The following is a 19011-nucleotide window of genomic DNA, read 5'->3' as shown; positions in this document are numbered from 1 at the left end:
GAAGCTGTCTTGAGAAGCCCAGTGTCAATGTGTTTTGGTCTTGTTGAAGCTGATAAAGCCAGCGTCAGTGTGTTTTGGTCTTGTTGAAGCTCTCTTGATAAAGCCCAGCGTCAGTGTGTTTTGGACTTGATTGAAGCTGATAAAGCCAGCGCCAATGTGTTTTGGTCTTGTTGAAGCTCTCTTGAGAAGCCCAGCGTCAGTGTATTTTGGTCTTGTTGAAGCTCTCTTGAGAAGCCCAGCATCAGTGTGTTTTGGTCTTGTTGAAGCTCTGATACAACCAGTGTCTTTGTGTTTTGGTCTTGTTGAAGCTCTCTTGAGAAGCCCAGCGTCAGTGTATTTTGGTCTTGTTGAAGCTGATAAAGCCAGCGCCAATGTGTTTTGGTCTTGTTGAAGCTCTCTTGAGAAGCCCAGCGTCAGTGTATTTTGGTCTTGTTGAAGCTCTCTTGAGAAGCCCAGCATCAGTGTGTTTTGGTCTTGTTGAAGCTCTCTTGAGAAGCCCAGCATCAGTGTGTTTTGGTCTTGTTGAAGCTCTCTTGAGAAGCCCAGCGTCAGTGTGTTTTGGTCTTGTTGAAGCTGATAAAGCCAGCGTCAGTGTGTTTTGGTCTTGTTGAAGCTGATAAAGCCAGCATCAATGTGTTTTGGTCTTGTTGAAGCTCTGATACAACCACTGTCTTTGTGTTTTGGTCTTGTTGAAGCTCTCTTGAGAAGCCCAGCGTCAGTGTATTTTGGTCTTGTTGAAGCTGATAAAGCCAGCGCCAATGTGTTTTGGTCTTGTTGAAGCTCTCTTGAGAAGCCCAGCGTCAGTGTATTTTGGTCTTGTTGAAGCTCTCTTGAGAAGCCCAGCATCAGTGTGTTTTGGTCTTGTTGAAGCTCTGATACAACCAGTGTCTTTGTGTTTTGGTCTTGTTGAAGCTCTCTTGAGAAGCCCAGCGTCAGTGTATTTTGGTCTTGTTGAAGCTGATAAAGCCAGCGCCAATGTGTTTTGGTCTTGTTGAAGCTCTCTTGAGAAGCCCAGCATCAGTGTATTTTGGTCTTGTTGAAGCTCTCTTGAGAAGCCCAGCGTCAGTGTGTTTTGGTCTTGTTGAAGCTGATAAAGCCAGTGTCAGTGTGTTTTGGTCTTGTTGAAGCTCTCTTGAGAAGCCCAGCATCAGTGTGTTTTGGTCTTGTTGTAGCTGATAAAGCCAGCGTCAATGTGTTTTGGTCTTGTTGAAGCTCTCTTGAGAAGCCCAGCGTCAGTGTGTTTTGGTCTTGTTGAAGCTGTCTTGAGAAGCCCAGTGTCAATGTGTTTTGGTCTTGTTGAAGCTGATAAAGCCAGCGTCAGTGTGTTTTGGTCTTGTTGAAGCTCTCTTGATAAAGCCCAGCGTCAGTGTGTTTTGGACTTGATTGAAGCTCTGATAAAGCCAGCATCGGTGTATTTTGGTCTTGTTGAAGCTCTCTTGAGAAGCCCAGCGTCAGTGTGTTTTGGTCTTGTTGAAGCTCTCTTGATAAAGCCCAGCGTCAGTGTGTTTTGGTCTTGACTGAAGCTCTCTTGAGAAGCCCAGCATCAATGTGTTTTGGAGAAGCTGCTGCTGCTGTTGTAATGAATCCCCTCCTCTCTGCTCTCTCTTCTGCAGTCGGGTGCGCTTGGCTTCCACTGCTGAAGGATGGCTGTCTCTGCTCATTGGACCAGCAGTTACCTGTGTCTGCTAACCTGCCTGCCGGCTACCTGTGTGACAGGAGTGGGGATTCTCGCAAGGTTGACTTATTACTCACTCTGATTTTCTCAGTCTGATTTTCAAAGCTTGGACGTTTTAAGAAGTGCCATTCAGTAAACTTGGGAAGGAATATTAGATACAAATGGGATGAAGGAGATTCAAATTATGCAGAATTTATAAAAGTGAATATAACACCTATCCCTGTTTCTTACTTGAGTTTCTATAGAGATATGGTCATTAAAACAGCTATAGTGTTCCAATTTAACATTATTTTTGTTTGGCTTTTCAGTGTCTTCCTGACGTAAAATGGGTCGATAATGCTAAACTGCTGTTTAAAGTCAGGAGCCATGTAGTTTCCACAATTTATACCCAGGTATGTGCAGGTATATAATCATTTCAACTCATATTGTGAAAGAAAAGTATGTTCATTTGCTATCGTCATATTAAAACTGTCCTGTGTTGTATTTTATAGAACAGTTTTACATGAAGAATGAATGTTATTTAAAGGGCTGCCAAGATCCAGTTCTTGACGGCCGTAACATTTTATACAAATTGCACATTTTATTGGACTTCTCAGTTGTGGTAGGAAAAAAAGCTGAATCTTCAAACGTATGGCTCAGCAGTTTGCTTGTGTTCATTCCATAGGACCCCCACTTGCACAGATTCTTCCAACATTGCCAGGTGATACAGTCTGGCTCACAGGAGAGCCCAGGAGAGCTGGTTAAATATTTAAAGGTACTTAATGTTTCATTGACTGGCCCTTCCACCCCTTGCCATTGTAGCTCTATATTGCAGGCCCTGACCCCTGTCTACACAGAGAGTGTGCTTCCTACAGTGTCAGTTACAGCTGGCTTCATTACATCTGGCAGAACAGCCTCTTCTGCTGCTTTTAAAATGCTTCAGCAGACCTCAATGTTAGAGCAGCCAGACCCAAAACATAACAAACAGAAATGGTGAACAGTTTTAGAGAACACTTCCAAACTCCTGAAGTCACAGAAAGTCTGATCTATAATTAAAAACAATGTTTAACTGTATCCACCACATGTGCTCTGTTTAAGCTGTGAATTTGTATCTGAAAACCCATCTTCTCAGCTTAAGGTTCATTGATGTGACACAAAGATCGATTAAGGGTTTGCTATAGGAAACTAAATATATTGTAGAGTTATAAACATATATTAGTCAGAGTTGCTTGAGTGAATGGGGATACCAATTAAAAGTAGATATTCATTTTCTATGTAGCCATTTTTTTTCCTATAGCAAATGCCAAAGTGAAGACAGTCATGTACGTGGATGAGTTTAATGAAAAGCAGTGTGCGTGCAGAATCACAAAGCTAGCCCTCCAGTATACTGCTGACTAGGACTGAGTCACTGCAGAGTCAGAGAGGCAGCCCCACCCTCCAGTATACTGCTGACTAGGACTGAGTCACTGCAGAGTCAGAGAGGCAGCCCCACCCTCCAGTATACTGCTGACTAGGACTGAGTCACTGCAGAGTCAGAGAGGCAGCCCCAGCCCTCCAGTATACTGCTGACTAGAACTGAGTCACTGCAGAATCAGAGAGGCAGCCCCAGCCCTCCAGTATACTGCTGACTAGGACTGAGTCACTGCAGAGTCAGAGAGGCAGAGAGGCAGCCCCAGCCCTCCAGTATACTGCTGACTAGGACTGAGTCACTGCAGAGTCAGAGAGGCAGCCCCACCCTCCAGTATACTGCTGACTAGGACTGAGTCACTGCAGAGTCAGAGAGGCAGCCCCACCCTCCAGTATACTGCTGACTAGGACTGAGTCACTGCAGAGTCAGAGAGGCAGCCCCAGCCCTCCAGTATACTGCTGACTAGGACTGAGTCACTGCAGAGTCAGAGAGTCAGAGAGGCAGCCCCAGCCCTCCAGTATACTGCTGACTAGGACTGAGTCACTGCAGAGTCAGAGAGGCAGAGACTCAGCCCCAGCCCTCCAGTATACTGCTGACTAGGACTGAGTCACTGCAGAATCAGAGAGGCAGCCCCAGCCCTCCAGTATACTGCTGACTAGGACTGAGTCACTGCAGAATCAGAGAGGCAGCCCCAGCCCTCCAGTATACTGCTGACTAGGACTGAGTCACTGCAGAGTCAGAGAGGCAGAGAGGCAGCCCCAGCCCTCCAGTATACTGCTGACTAGGACTGAGTCACTGCAGAATCAGAGAGGCAGCCCCAGCCCTCCAGTATACTGCTGACTAGGACTGAGTCATTGCAGAGTCAGAGAGGCAGCCCCACCCTCCAGTATACTGCTGACTAGGACTGAGTCACTGTAGAGTCAGAGAGGCAGAGAGGCAGCCCCAGCCCTCCAGTATACTGCTGACTAGGACTGAGTCACTGCAGAGTCAGAGAGGCAGCCCCACCCTCCAGTATACTGCTGACTAGGACTGAGTCACTGCAGAGTCAGAGAGGCAGCCCCACCCTCCAGTATACTGCTGTCTAGGACTGAGTCACTGCAGTCAGAGAGGCAGAGAGGCAGCCCCAGCCCTCCAGTATACTGCTGACTAGGACCGAGTCACTGCAGAGTCAGAGAGTCAGAGAGGCAGCCCCAGCCCTCCAGTATACTGCTGACTAGGACTGAGTCACTGCAGAGTCAGAGAGGCAGAGAGGCAGCCCCAGCCCTCCAGTATACTGCTGACTAGGACTGAGTCACTGCAGAATCAGAGAGGCAGCCCCAGCCCTCCAGTATACTGCTGACTAGGACTGAGTCACTGCAGAATCAGAGAGGCAGCCCCAGCCCTCCAGTATACTGCTGACTAGGACTGAGTCACTGCAGAGGCAGAGAGGCAGAGAGGCAGCCCCAGCCCTCCAGTATACTGCTGACTAGGACTGAGTCACTGCAGAATCAGAGAGTCAGAGAGGCAGCCCCAGCCCTCCAGTATACTGCTGACTAGGACTGAGTCACTGCAGAATCAGAGAGGCAGCCCCAGCCCTCCAGTATACTGCTGACTAGGACTGAGTCATTGCAGAGTCAGAGAGGCAGCCCCACCCTCCAGTATACTGCTGACTAGGACTGAGTCACTGCAGAATCAGAGAGGCAGCCCCAGCCCTCCAGTATACTGCTGACTAGGACTGAGTCACTGAAGAGTCAGAGAGGCAGAGAGGCAGCCCCAGCCCTCCAGTATACTGCTGACTAGGACTGAGTCACTGCAGAATCAGAGAGTCAGAGAGGCAGCCCCAGCCCTCCTGTATACTGCTGACTAGGACTGAGTCACTGCAGCTCTGAAGAGGTTATCATTGAGGTTTCAAGGCTACAAATATGTTACTGTTATATAGTGCCTTTTCTTTTTTCCCTGGTTTCCTAAAGTGTCTGTATTCAACAACCCTACTAATGTAATGCCTGTCATAATCTATAGTACAGGAGTGAATGGCTCATCAGTTCCTCACTGCATTGCTAATCCTTACTGCTTCCCTGCCTGCAGTCCTAGCTGAACTGAGACATGCATCTTAACACCCCCTAGTGGTCCTGCAGGATACTGCATATCTATCGACAGCGTTGGGGTAACTCACTACTTAAGTAACGCGTTACTGTAAAAATATTACTTTTGTCAATAACGAGGTAAAGATTTTTAATCTGAGTAATAATATTACAGTTATTTTTCCCCAAAAAGAAACAAATTAGTCTTGTTACCTTTCCTCTGTTGTGCACCTATATTGGTGGTCTTTTCTTTTTTAACCCCAGCGTGCCAGGCTGCTCTAATGTCTGTGCCTCAGTCATCACCGATGACTCGATCTCTTCCAGAATGTTTCAATGGATAGTAAAAAGAAGGATAGGACAATGATGTCATAGATGGGTGGAGCTAAAACAGGGGCAGGTGCCTGGAGCCCAGAAAGGATATTCTTGTTCAGATTGCATATGGGAATAGAGTGGCAAGGAATACATTGTGCAGGTATTTTACAATGACTACTGTAGTCCAGCCAAGCTCGAAGAAAGGCTGGAGTAACTCTGCTGTGACTCTCGACGGTCAACGCAAAATACCTGCAGAATGAATTCTTATACAGTGTTAAATAATCGTTATAAAAAAGAGGTGTCATAATGGGGCTGTAAGTTCCATGCAGAATCGTTATATCACGTATTGGTTACAATGGCATTGTAGTGTATAATTATTATTTTTTTGGTCATTTTGTAATGCATTCAACTGCTACCACCAAAGTGTCTTTACTGGGTTAATACTGTATAGGGAAAAGCTGGTAACACCATGTGTTCCAATCTCACCGCTGCTGTTTGTTGTAATAATTAAACACTTACAAAAAAGAATTGTAAGGGATTTAGTGAAATATGAAGAAGTAAAAAAATCTACTTTTTCTCTCAGTATTTTTATTAGCTTATTGAGCCCCACAGCCATTATGCTCATCAGATTCCGAATTGAAATATTAAAGCTTTTTAAACATTTTAAAACAAAGAACATAACATGTGGTCAAGTAAAAGGTATGTATCACACCAACATATTTCACATGTACAGAAACACCGGCAACTCCATATGGATGAAACTAAGTAGTTATTTTATTTTATTCTACAATTTTTAAAAAGCCAAAACCAGACATTTCATTGCATTCACACTTTCATCAGGGCATCAAAGTACAAACAAGAATCACACAAATATATACAATTACAGGTCATTACAGATAAATAACAACTGCTAGAAATGGACCCCAGTTAGACAGATTTATAGAAAAACACAAAGGCACACAAATGAACTTTCAAAAATACAAATAAATAGAAAGATGGAAAAACACACACAGATTGCATAAAGTTGTACTTCTTCACAGATACAGACACACCTGTGATTATAGCACTTGGAAATATATATGAAGATGTAAACAGTGTAACACAATTCTATTATACCGTGACAGAATTACAAAATCAATTTCAACTGTCACATAATCATTGCTTGGTTCTCAAACTATCTTACAAAGTTAGAAATTGTACAAGAGTCTCTTCTGCAGTCTGCCCAATGCTTTGCGTTACCCTCCACCTGCTGAGTGGGCTCCAGTAATGGCACCTGTAGTGATTACACGCACTGGATCATGGGATAGCAAGATTGCTTGTCCTATCCTTCTTTTTACTATCCTTGGATGTGTCACAGCAATAATAAGCCGTGGGGCAATCAAATCAGTCTTTCTGAGCCTCGTCATTGAATAAGGCTGGGCACTAGGAACAAAAAAAATGGTATCCCTACATACCAATTTTGACGATACACTTCAAAAACACAGGAAGCACGTCTGCCACTGCGTATTTTGAAGTTTAATACGATCGAGAGGAGTCTCACTTGACTGCACGCACCACTTTTATGTGTGTATTTGTTTGTTTTCTTGCTTACACAGTGGTGGCCACATTTATTGCATCACCACATCATTTTACATTTACTGCTTTATCACCATAGAGTTCATTTTTCTGTAGACTTTATTTGTTGTTGCTATTGCTGATTTGCTATTCGTGGTTTTATTGCATGATTTTCTCTTCATAATGCAAAATTATTGAGTCAGTAAATATATAGTACATTGTTTATATGCCAAAAATGTATTTATATTATACAAATTGTAAAAACCTGTTTGACACATTTAATAAATTAATTAACAGATGTATAAACTAGTTCAAAAGTAAACAAGTCACAACAAGACAAGAGAAAGAAAAGTAATGAGTAATATAACACGCTACTTTTTTATTAAGTAATAAGTAAGGCCATTATATCATAAGTTCCTTTTTTCAGTAAGCCCAACACTGTCTGTCGACAACATCATCCTTGAGGGCTCCTTTACCCAATTTTAAAGTAGAGTGGTTTAAAAAAACACTTCCAGTTAGATAGATACACTCCAAACACATAGTTTTAATATATATTATGCATTGTGATACTGTAAATTGAACTCACAAAGATTGTAAACAGAATGAGCTACAGTATGACTACACTGCAGAAGAATGCCAGGCACAGTAATACTGCTGGGGCACATGCCATCCCTTTGTGCCCACCTCTGCCCAGCTGAGAGGCATGTCTGTGTTCCTCTAGTGCCTGCACGCCATGGAGACCCAGGGCATCATCAAGTTCCTGCCTACTATCCTCATCCAGCTCTTTCAGGTTCTCACCAAGGTGTCCAAAGAGCAGCATGAGATCACTGTCAACTCAACAAGGTTAGTCCATAGCGAAGCCAGGTCATTGTTATGACAAGGTTAGTCTATTGTCATGACAAGGTTAGTCCATAGCGAAGCCAGGTCATTGTCATGACAAGGTTAGTCTATAGTGAAGCCAGGTCATTGTCATGACAAGGTTAGTCCATAATGAAGCCAGGTCATTGTCATGACAAGGTTAGTCTATAGTGAAGCCAGGTCATTGTCATGAGAAGGTATTAAGAATATTTGAATATTGTTGTTAAAACACTTGAGCACCATATATCACTGGTATATGTGGGTGTGTTGGTCCCGGCACTGGGTTTTTGTTTTTGTTTATCACAGTTGTTAAAACACTTGAGCACCATGCTCACTGGTAATGTGGGTGTCAGACTGTAAAGTGAAGTGGGTGGTGTGCTGTGCCTCAGTCACAGTGTATTAGCTCATATTACCAGAGAGTTGTTTGGAGGCTGTTGAAAACTGTCCTTGTTCCTATGCAGGGTCATCATCCACATTGTTTCAAAGTGCCACGAAGAAGGCTTGGACCATTATTTACGCTCTTTCCTCAAGGTAATCTACCCAAGACTTTTTATGTTTTTTTCAAAAGGATTTCAAATGTTTATATTTTGATGGATCCAATCTGTCATGAGGGCCTTTTCACAATTGCCTCTGCCACCCAAATTCCTGCTAATATGATGGTAAAGTGTGTGAGGTATTATACAGGGGTGCGGCTGCAGGGTTGTGATTGGATCTGGAATGGGATGTGAAGTGTGTGAGCTATTATACAGGGGCACGGCTGCAGGGTTATGATTGGATCTGGGATGGGATGTGAAGTGTGTGAGCTATTATACAGGGGCACGGCTGCAGGGTTGTGATTGGATCTGGATCTGGGATGGGATGTGAAGTGTGTGAGCTATTATACAGGGGCGCGGCTGCAGGGTTGTGATTGGATCTGGATCTGGGATGGGATGTGAAGTGTGTGAGCTATTATACAGGGGCGCGGCTGCAGGGTTGTGATTGGATCTGGATCTGGAATGGGATGTGAAGTGTGTGAGCTATTATACAGGGGCACGGCTGCAGGGTTGTGATTGGATCTGGATGTGGAATGGGATGTGAAGTGTGTGAGCTATTATACAGGGGCACGGCTGCAGGGTTGTGATTGGATTTGGAATGGGATGTGAAGTGTGTGAGCTATTATACAGGGGCACGGCTGCAGGGTTGTGATTGGATCTGGATCTGGGATGGGATGTGAAGTGTGTGAGCTATTATACAGGGGCGCGGCTACAGGGTTGTGATTGGATCTGGATCTGGAATGGGATGTGAAGTGTGTGAGCTATTATACAGGGGCACGGCTGCAGGGTTGTGATTGGATCTGGATCTGGAATGGGATGTGAAGTGTGTGAGCTATTATACAGGGGCACGGCTGCAAGGTTGTGATTGGATCTGGATCTGGGATGGGATGTGAAGTGTGTGAGCTGTTATACAGGGGCACGGCTGCAGGGTTGTGATTGGATTTGGAATGGGATGTGAAGTGTGTGAGCTATTATACAGGGGTACGGCTGCAGGGTTGTGATTGGATCTGGATCTGGGATGGGATGTGAAGTGTGTGAGCTATTATACAGGGGCACGGCTGCAGGGTTGTGATTGGATCTGGATCTGGGATGGGATGTGAAGTGTGTGAGCTATTATACAGGGGCACGGCTGCAGGGTTGTGATTGGATGTGGAATGGGATGTAAAGTGTGTGAGCTATTATACAGGGGTGCGGCTGCAGGGTTGTGATTGGATCTGGAATGGGATGTGAAGTGTGTGAGCTATTATACAGGGGCACGGCTACAGGGTTGTGATTGGATCTGGATCTGGAATGTGATGTGAAGTGTGTGAGCTATTATACAGGGGTGCGGCTGCAGGGTTGTGATTGGATCTGGAATGGGATGTGAAGTGTGTGAGCTATTATACAGGGGTGTGGCTGCAGGGTTGTGATTGGATGTGGAATGGGATGTGAAGTGTGTGAGCTATTATACAGGGGTGCGGCTGCAGGGTTGTGATTGGATCTGGAATGGGATGTGAAGTGTGTGAGCTATTATACAGGGGCACGGCTGCAGGGTTGTGATTGGATCTGGAATGGGATGTAAAGTGTGTGAGCTATTATACAGGGGCACGGCTGCAGGGTTGTGATTGGATCTGGATCTGGGATGGGATGTGAAGTGTGTGAGCTATTATACAGGGGTGCGGCTGCAGGGTTGTGATTGGATCTGGAATGGGATGTGAAGTGTGTGAGCTATTATACAGGGGTGTGGCTGCAGGGTTGTGATTGGATGTGGAATGGGATGTGAAGTGTGTGAGCTATTATACAGGGGCACGGCTACAGGGTTGTGATTGGATCTGGATCTGGAATGGGATGTAAAGTGTGTGAGCTATTATACAGGGGCACGGCTGCAGGGTTGTGATTGCATGTAGTGAAGTGGTAATGAACAGTGTTGAATCTGACTTTTCCTTGTGCTTCTGCAGTATGTCTTCATGACAGAGAAATCACCATCTTCAGCCTCCATCACAACACATGAAGTGCTGGCCTCAGCTGTGACAGCCATCTTGAAGCAGGCTGCGGATTTCCTAACCATTAACAAGCTGCTGAAGGTAGGGCATACCGCAGCACTCTTCATGGGGAGCTTTTAATATGGCTTTGTTGTTTTGGGTTTTTTCAAATAATTTACTGTGCTGACTAATATATTTTCATGTTCTTAATAGCAATACTTGTATGCTAAAAAAACAGGTATTAACTACATATCTGCCTGTTATTGTACCTTTGTGTTGTGAATTATATTTATTTTGCTCTAAACTTCTGGATAAACTTTGACTTCAAAAAGCAGCAGAAAATGTGATTTAGCTGACGTGCTGTTGAAAAAGTAAGTATATTGCTTTTGTGGATGAAGAAACAAAGTTTTATTTCAGCATTTTTTTTGCAAAACTCAAAAAAGGCTAATTCAAAAGTATTCATGCCCTTTGATGCTATGATAGTATTGTCTACAAGATGCTAGAAATTACAATATGATAATGCAGAACCTAATTCTAGAAAAGTCTAGAAAATGCTGGATTGTAGGTGAACAGAGTGTAAAAGGGTTAGGCATAGGATGATTGCTGTCATTACCAATAAGTCAATATGGGAACAAGTAAAGAGCTATCTGAAGACCTTAGGCAGAAAATGATTTATTGTCATAAAGCTGGAGAAGGATACAAGAAGATTTCCAAGCATCTGAGTATCCCGATTTCAACTATTGCTTCTATTATCAAGAAGTACAAGACTCATAGTACTGTCACAACGCTCCCTCGGTCTGGAAGAAAAAAAGGTTCTTTCACCAAGAACAAGTAGAAGAATTGTGAGGAAGGTTAATAACAATGCGAAATTGACTGCCAAAGATATTCAAAGTGAATTGGCTGTAAGTGGGACTGGGGTTTCCATTTCAAACATAGGTCGAGTATTGCATGGTAAAGGTCTCAGTGGTCACCACTCTGAGGAAAATGTCACAAGGACAATTGACTACAGTTTGCAAAACGGTATTTGAATGATGGATATGAGTACTGGTCAAAGGTTTTGTGGAGTGATGAAACAAAAATCAAGCTTTTTGGTCACGTTGATAATCATTACGTTTGGAGAAAGTCTGGTGAGGCGTGCTAAGAAAAGAATACCATTCCTACTGTCACGCATGGAGCTGGTAATATCCTTCTATGGGGCTGTTTTTCCTCTAATGGCACAGGAAATGTAGTTCAAATACATGGTAAAATGGATTCCATAGCATACCAAAAGATACTGGCCAATCATCTGAAACCCTCCGCTACAAAACTTGGTTTAAAGCGCAACCGGACGTTCCAACATGACAACGATCCAAAGCACACATTAAAATCTACTGCAGAATGGTTAAAGAAGAATAAAATCAAGGTTCTGGAATGACCTAGTCAAAGTCCCGATCTACATCTGATTGAGAATCTTTGGTATGAGTTGAAGAAGGCTGTGCACAAGAGAAGTCCTCGGAATTTGAATGAACTGGAAGAATTTGGCTTTGAAGAATGGTCAAAACTCACTAAAGAATCATGCCAAAAGCTCATTGACAAATTTCCTAATCATTTAAAAGGGGTTATTATTGCTAAAGGTGCCTCAACTAGCTATTAATTTAATTTTCCTTGTCAGGGTGTGAATACTTTTGAATTAGCATTTTTTGGTTTTGCTAAAAAAAATGCTGAAATAAATAATTGTAGACATCTATTTCTTGTAACTTTTTTTCCTCATCTACAAAAGCAAAACTTTTACTACAAAAGATTTTTTCTATAATTATTTGTTTTTGAGAAATTTCTGATGGGGTATGTAAACTTTTGACTACAACGGTACAGTCTGTGTGTTTGCAGTTATTTTTGTCATATCATAACTCTGGGTTTTAATCTAGAAGATGGTTTCAGTCCTGCGCAGAATGTACTGTGTCTCAGCTCCCAATAAGCATGTCCAGGGGGCTTGGTGCTGAGGATGCAGAGCTCCTGTCCAGTTGGGTGGGGACCATGCTGCACAAGGCAAGGCAGACTGTGCCGCTGCGAAGGGACAGTCAGGAAGCCTCTACAAAGGGGAGTGGGGATGGTGACTGCTCTAATCAACTCAAACGCAGTGTGTCACTAACGAGCTGATACAAATACCTTTACTTGATGGGTTCTAGCACTCTGCCTAATATTGCGCATGCCTTTTACAAAGGTGGGCAGCGTGTGGCATGACAGGGTTTGTTTTTAACCAACACGCCAAGGAAAATGATCTTCTGGAAACAGGCTGGGCTATTTCTTCCCTTACTTTATGCTTGAAGTTTGGAATGGTTTGGAACGCACGCTAACAATTGAAGTCTTTTGGGCTTTACGGAACTCTTGAACAATCTTACTGCCGAGGTGTTGTGTGCATTTATTGGTTAGCAAACACCTGCTGAGTTGTGTATTGTTTTGCATTATTCTAATAGTAAATAGCAATTCATTTGAGATACAGTGTATCTTATGTGTGGGGATGCTTGCACATATGTTGTATATGGATGTATCTACTCTTGAACATCCCTTACTAGGTCTCTCAGTCATGGAACTCAGCAGTTCAGGATTGGTTGATTTGTATGATTAGGTTTTCGTTTTTGTATAGGTAAGTTAGTTTTTTTTTGTTCTTTGCATATTAGAGCTATCGTTATTCTATATAAAACATGTTTGGTATATACTTTTGTATACACATTTTGAGTTGCTTGATGTACTAGAATTAGATCAATAATGAGTTGTGAAAGGGATGTGTTTGATCCTGCCCAGTATAAAACAAAGCTGACTTGGCCTACTGCTTTATTACCTTGTCATACGTGATGCACATTAATCTTTTCCTTTCTGTGAATTATTATTTTGGATAAACTGATACTAGCTGAACTTTCTATTCTTGTATATTGTTTCTATGTTACAACTAAATATTCCTTCTTGGCTTGCATGCCTGGGATGAACGGCTGCATTAAGAAGTTATATATCTAGATATTGTTTCAGTTCTTTAATTTAGAAGTCAGGGCCTGGCTTACATTTTGGTAGGTTTTTACTTACCTATTACTCTGCTACAAAATGAACCATTACAGGGTATTTAACCTAACTGAGAATTTAAAGGAGCTTAATGAAGCTACACTCTACCCCTGGATTTCCTTAAAAGAGATGCATCACAAAGTATTGCATCTGAGTCAGGAACAGACCAGACACGGTCCAATGTAACGGATATACAATGTAATAGATCTTTCTGTATATACAATGAAATGGATCTATGTATATACAATGCAATCTGTCTCTCTCTGTACATACAATGCAGTAGATCTCTCTGCTCTGACCAAAAGTTTTGCATCACCTAGAATTTTAGGATTGAGACATCATTTTAAAAGTGTATATATATGAACATAATTTAGATATTTTATTTAACATCCTGATCAAATAAACTACAAAATGTTATTGCAAAAGTCTACCTGAAGCCATAATATTTAGTATAGTATGTCATGTTAGATTTCGAAATGTCACATTTTAAAAGTTTTGTTAGTTTTTAATTAAATATATGGAAAACAACAAAGCGGTATGTAATTCAACATGTTAATGTAACATTATCAGCAGGTTTCATTTGACTTCATGAAGCAAAATGAGTTAATTCTATGGGGTGATGGAACACTTTTGGCTGTAACTATGCACAGTGTTATGTTGTTTATATGTGGTGTTTGTCCTTTTCAGTACTCTTGGTTTTTCTTTGAAGCCATGATCAAGTCGATGGCTCAGTATCTGCTGGAGGAAAACAAAATGAAGGCAAGTTTATTTATAACACACTTGACATGGGAACGTCTTGTATAGATGCTTAAATGGTAGAATTGAGGGAGCCCAGTTTATAAAGTGGACTGACTGCATACATTAAATATGGGATGAGTCTATATGTGTCATAAGTAACCAAACAGTTAATACATTATTTTAAAATATTTCTTCTGTACTATAATTTACACCAATTAAATTGAAGGGTGTACAGGTGCACATGTCAGCTACTTTGTTGAAGCTGACACCCTGGGATCCTTCAAGAAGCTGCTTGATGAGATTCTGGGATCAATAAGCTACGAACAACCAAACAAGCAAGAAGGGCTGAATGGCCTCCTCTCGTTTGTAAACTTTCTTATGTTCTTCTTCTTATGTTCTTACTGCAATATTCTCTTACTTTGTGGTGTTAAAATATCGGTCCTCAGCTTTCTGTGTTATGTTTTCCAGATGCCTAGAGCACAGAGGTTCCCAGACTCCTACCATCAGGCCTTGCAGTCACTGCTCCTTGCAATAATGCCTAATATCACTATTCGATACACAGAGATTCCTGAGGAGGCTAGAAATGTAAATCTGGGCTTGGCCAACTTTATTAAGGTCAGTGTCTAGACAATTGGTGCTGAACCCCCAAATACAAACTGTACAAGCACAGGACTGCAGTAGCCTGAACATGTATTATAAAGACAAAGACACAAATGCACACAAAGTAACTGAGCTGGAGGAAGAATGTATTGTCTGGTACAGGAACTAAACACCCTGTCGATTAGGCACTCTGCAGTAGACCAGTAAAGGGATGTTTTACATCATCTACATTCCCTAAAGTGCACTGAAATCTGTGGTACGATCTTATTCATGAAATGGACTTCTATGGCTCTGATCTATCAAGGTTTTTACACCAGAGTGCAATTTGCATCTGTGACAGGAAGGTTTTTGGTGACGTCCCCAGACCAGGAAGCTGACAGAGACACACAGACGGGTACTGCGAGTGGAAAGCACTGGTGCGCGTATTTATTCAAACAAAAATAAATAAAAAGGTTTGACAAAAACACAGCTCACAGAGCAAAAATAAAAGGCTTAACAAAACAAATTACCTCCACCCAAAACAAACACATTCTTCCCATCTTTTCAAATAAACACACAACCATACATTTATCAGCAGGGCTTTTCCCAGCCCCCAATTTACACACAGGGCTTTACCTGCCACACAACTCTTAATGTTATATAATTAGTAACAAACAATGTGGAAATTAAGCTAGGCTCAAACTGCATTTTGGTGGAGGACCTTGATACATCTGTCCCCATGTGTTTTAGTACATAAGAGTCGTGAGGTGAGCAGTGAGGTTTGATCCCAGCATCGCTGTGAAAGATCATCCTTCTGCATGGTCTCGTGTGGATTGATCCCATCATCGCTGTGAAGGATCATCCTTATGCACAGTCTCGTGTGGATTGATCCCAGCATCGCTGTAAAGATCATCCTTTTGCATGGTCTCGTATGGTTTGATTCCAGCATCGCTGCGAAGGTCATCCTTCTGCACAGTCTCGTGTGGATTGATCCCAGCATCGCTGTGAAATCATCCTTCTACATGGTCTTGTGTGGTTTGATCCCAGCATCGCTGTAAAGATCATCCTTCTGCATGGTCTCGTGTGGATTGATCCCAGCATCGCTGTAAAGATCATCCTTCTGCATGGTCTCGTGTGGATTGATCCCAGCATCGCTGTGAAATCATCCTTCTACATGGTCTTGTGTGGTTTGATCCCAGCATCGCTGTAAAGATCATCCTTCTGCATGGTCTCGTGTGGATTGATCCCAGCATCGCTGTAAAGATCATCCTTCTGCATGGTCTCATATGGTTTGATCCCAGCATCGCTGTGAAGATCATCCTTCTGCATGGTCTCGTGTGGTTTGATCCCAGCATCGCTGTAAAGATCATCCTTCTGCATGAGTCTGCAGAACCAAACTCCCTGCTGCCCTAGACCTTTACCGCACTCTCCTCTCCTCCTTCTCCTCTACTCTGTCCTCTGCTAAATGTGCTTATTTCCAATTTGTAATCCAAGCCTCCACTAACAACCCACGTAAACTATTCTCTACCTTCTCCTCCCTCCTAACCCCTCACCCCTCCTCCTCCCTCCTCTATCTCCCCTGATGACTTTGCCTCCTTCTTCTCTTCTAAAATCTCAGATATCCGCAAAATCTTTAACACCTCTCCCTCCCCCGCACCCCCTCCTGCTCCAACCCCTACACCCACTACATCCCCTACTCACTCGCCCTCCTTCTCCACCTTCTTGCCCCTCTCAGACTCTGACCTCTCCTCCCTGCTCCAGGGTCACAAACCCACCACATGTGCCTTGGACCCCCTCCCCACTCACCTCTTTCAAGCTGCTGCTCCTGCTCTACTCCACTTCATCTCCTCCCTCCTCAACACCTCTCTACTTTCTGGTATCTTTCCCTCTGCCCTCAAAAAACCCCACCTCCCTCCAGAGCTACCGTCCTGTCTCCCTCCTACCCTTCCTCTCCAAAACCCTCGAGCGGACTGTACACCGCCAGCTCTCTGCTTTCCTGTCCAACCACTCTTTGCTTGACCCTCTCCAATCTGGCTTCTGCTCTGCTCACTCCACTGAAACCGCCCTCCTGTCTGTCACCAACTCACTTAAGTGTGCCCGAGCTGCCTCTCTCTCCTCTGTCCTAATTCTCCTCGACCTCTCTGCTGCCTTTGATACTGTTGATCACTCTATTCTACTATCATCTCTTGCTGACCTGGGGATCTCTGGCACTGCTCTGGCCTGGTTCTCCTCCTACCTCTCCAACCGCACTTACCAGGTAACCTGGCGTGGAGCAACCTCCACACCTCACCCTCTCTTAACTGGAGTCCCCCAAGGGTCAGTTTTGGGTCCTCTCCTGTTCTCTCTCTACACCCGCTCCCTGGGCCCCCTCATTGCATCCTATGGTTTCTCATACCATTTCTATGCTGATGATGCTCAAATTTTCCTCTCCTTCCCCACCTCTGACTCCACCATCTCCTCCTGTATCTCTACCTGTCTGTCTGCTATTTCCTCCTGGATGCACTCGCATCACCTCAAACTCAACCTCTCTAAATCTGACCTCCTTTTCTTTCCCTCCTCCTCCCCCTCCTCTGATCTCTCCATCTCTGTTCCTCTGGAATCTACCACACTCTCTCCCTCTTCCTCAGCTAAGAACCTTGGAGTCACCCTGGACCCCTGCCTCTCTTATTCCCAGCACATCTCCACTCTGGCACGCACTTGCCGATTCTTCCTGAGCAACATCCGAAGAATCCGACCCTTCCTCACCAACTACGCTACCCAGTTCCTGGTCCAGGCCCTGGTACTCTCCCGCCTAGACTGCTGCAGCTCCCTCCTGGCTAGCCTCCCTGCGTCCGCCACCCGTCCGCTCCAGCTCATCCAGAACTCTGCTGCCCGCCTGGTGTTCTCTCTGCCTCGCTTCGCCCACGCTACTCCACTACTCCGCTCGCTCCACTGGCTCCAGATCACCGCTCGCATCCAGTTCAAGACTCTTGTACTAGCCTACAGATGCCTTGACCAGACTGCACCCAGCTACCTCCAGACCCTCATCTCTCCCTACACCCCCACTCGACCTCTCCGCTCAGCCTGTACTAGAAGACTAGCTCTACCTCCACTACGCTCCCCTGCCTCCAGAGCCCGCTCCTTCTCCACCCTTGCTCCGCAGTGGTGGAATGACCTTCCTATAGATGTCAGGACTGCCCAGTCCCTGACCACATTCCGGCACCTCCTTAAGACTCACCTCTCCAAACAGCACCTGTAGAACTCATCTGTTTGTATCCTGGGACACTATCACCCTTCATGTAAATGTGCTTTATTTTGCTCTTATCTGCCCCCTATTTTACTGCATTTAATCCTGTACTTCAGAATACTGTAATCTGCCAAGTGTTTAACCTGTAGTACTTTTGTATTTAATCATATCCTGATGTAACTATCAATATTATCTGCTGTATTATTGAATTGTGGTTTGTCACACTTGTACTTTGCTTGAACAAAAGTCATTGTATTACTTGTATTGTAACACTTGAAATGTATTTGCTTACGATTGTAAGTCGCCCTGGATAAGGGCGTCTGCTAAGAAATAAATAATAATAATAATAATAATAATAATAATAATAATAATAATAATAATAATAATAATAATAATAATAATTGATCCCAGATCATCCTTCTGCATGGTCTTGTGTGGATTGATCCCAGTATCGCTGTAAAGATCATCCTTCTGCACAGTCTTGTGTAGACAGGCTGCTCTTTTCTATTGGATTGATGGTTGTCTATAAAGTTGATATGATGGGGATAGCGCCGCCCGGAAGTATGGCTGTCTAATGTTATAGGGCTGGAGCGAGTAAACCTGGAGTTGGGATTATAAAGCTATCATGTATTTTACATGAACCATTGTTAGCCTGGAAAACAAAAAAAATATCTAATAAAAGGCAGAAGATATTTCCTTTTTACTGTATTATGTAATTATACAAGTTCTTCTGTCCAGACGGGGATTTCATGGTTTCAGAAAAACAAGTTCAGTCAAACAAAATGCATTTTATTATTTCAGAATATAGATTGAGGTCAGTCGATTCCTGCAACTGTAATAATTGATCTTCATGTTACCTCTTTACAGCGATGTTTTACGTTCATGGATAGAGGATTCAGCTTCAGCCTGGTAAATGACTACATCTGTGGGTTTAGCTTGAAAGACCCAAAGGTACGTGTTCATAGTTTTTAATGGTTATGTAAAACTTCCATTGTTATGTTTTAGCATGTAGGTGTATTTGAACTATATACTGTACTTTATAACACATGCATGTGTATCCTCTCCCTCTGCTCCTCCATTAACAGTAACAAAGGG

At 43.4% G+C, this 19011-nt stretch overlaps 1 protein-coding gene across 2 annotated transcripts in view; it reads left to right on the top strand.

Moving 5' to 3' along the window:
• The window catches only part of LOC117430424 (dedicator of cytokinesis protein 11-like), a 136899-nt gene that overhangs the window by 74715 nt on the left and 43173 nt on the right, over positions 1 to 19011 (top strand). For both annotated transcript variants that reach the window (XM_059001058.1, XM_059001057.1), the window contains exons 21-29: positions 1614 to 1735; positions 1984 to 2067; positions 2340 to 2429; positions 7710 to 7831; positions 8308 to 8377; positions 10317 to 10442; positions 14061 to 14132; positions 14580 to 14726; positions 18784 to 18867. In XM_059001058.1, coding sequence (XP_058857041.1) covers positions 1614 to 1735; positions 1984 to 2067; positions 2340 to 2429; positions 7710 to 7831; positions 8308 to 8377; positions 10317 to 10442; positions 14061 to 14132; positions 14580 to 14726; positions 18784 to 18867 — 917 coding nt within the window. The remainder of the gene's footprint in view (positions 1 to 1613; positions 1736 to 1983; positions 2068 to 2339; positions 2430 to 7709; positions 7832 to 8307; positions 8378 to 10316; positions 10443 to 14060; positions 14133 to 14579; positions 14727 to 18783; positions 18868 to 19011) is intronic.

This window comes from Acipenser ruthenus, chromosome 26 (assembly GCF_902713425.1).
Source record: "Acipenser ruthenus chromosome 26, fAciRut3.2 maternal haplotype, whole genome shotgun sequence".
NCBI classification, from domain to species: Eukaryota; Metazoa; Chordata; class Actinopteri; order Acipenseriformes; family Acipenseridae; genus Acipenser; species Acipenser ruthenus.
The sequence above is the reverse complement of the archived record's forward strand: the minus strand, read 5'-3'. Positions and strand labels throughout refer to the sequence as shown.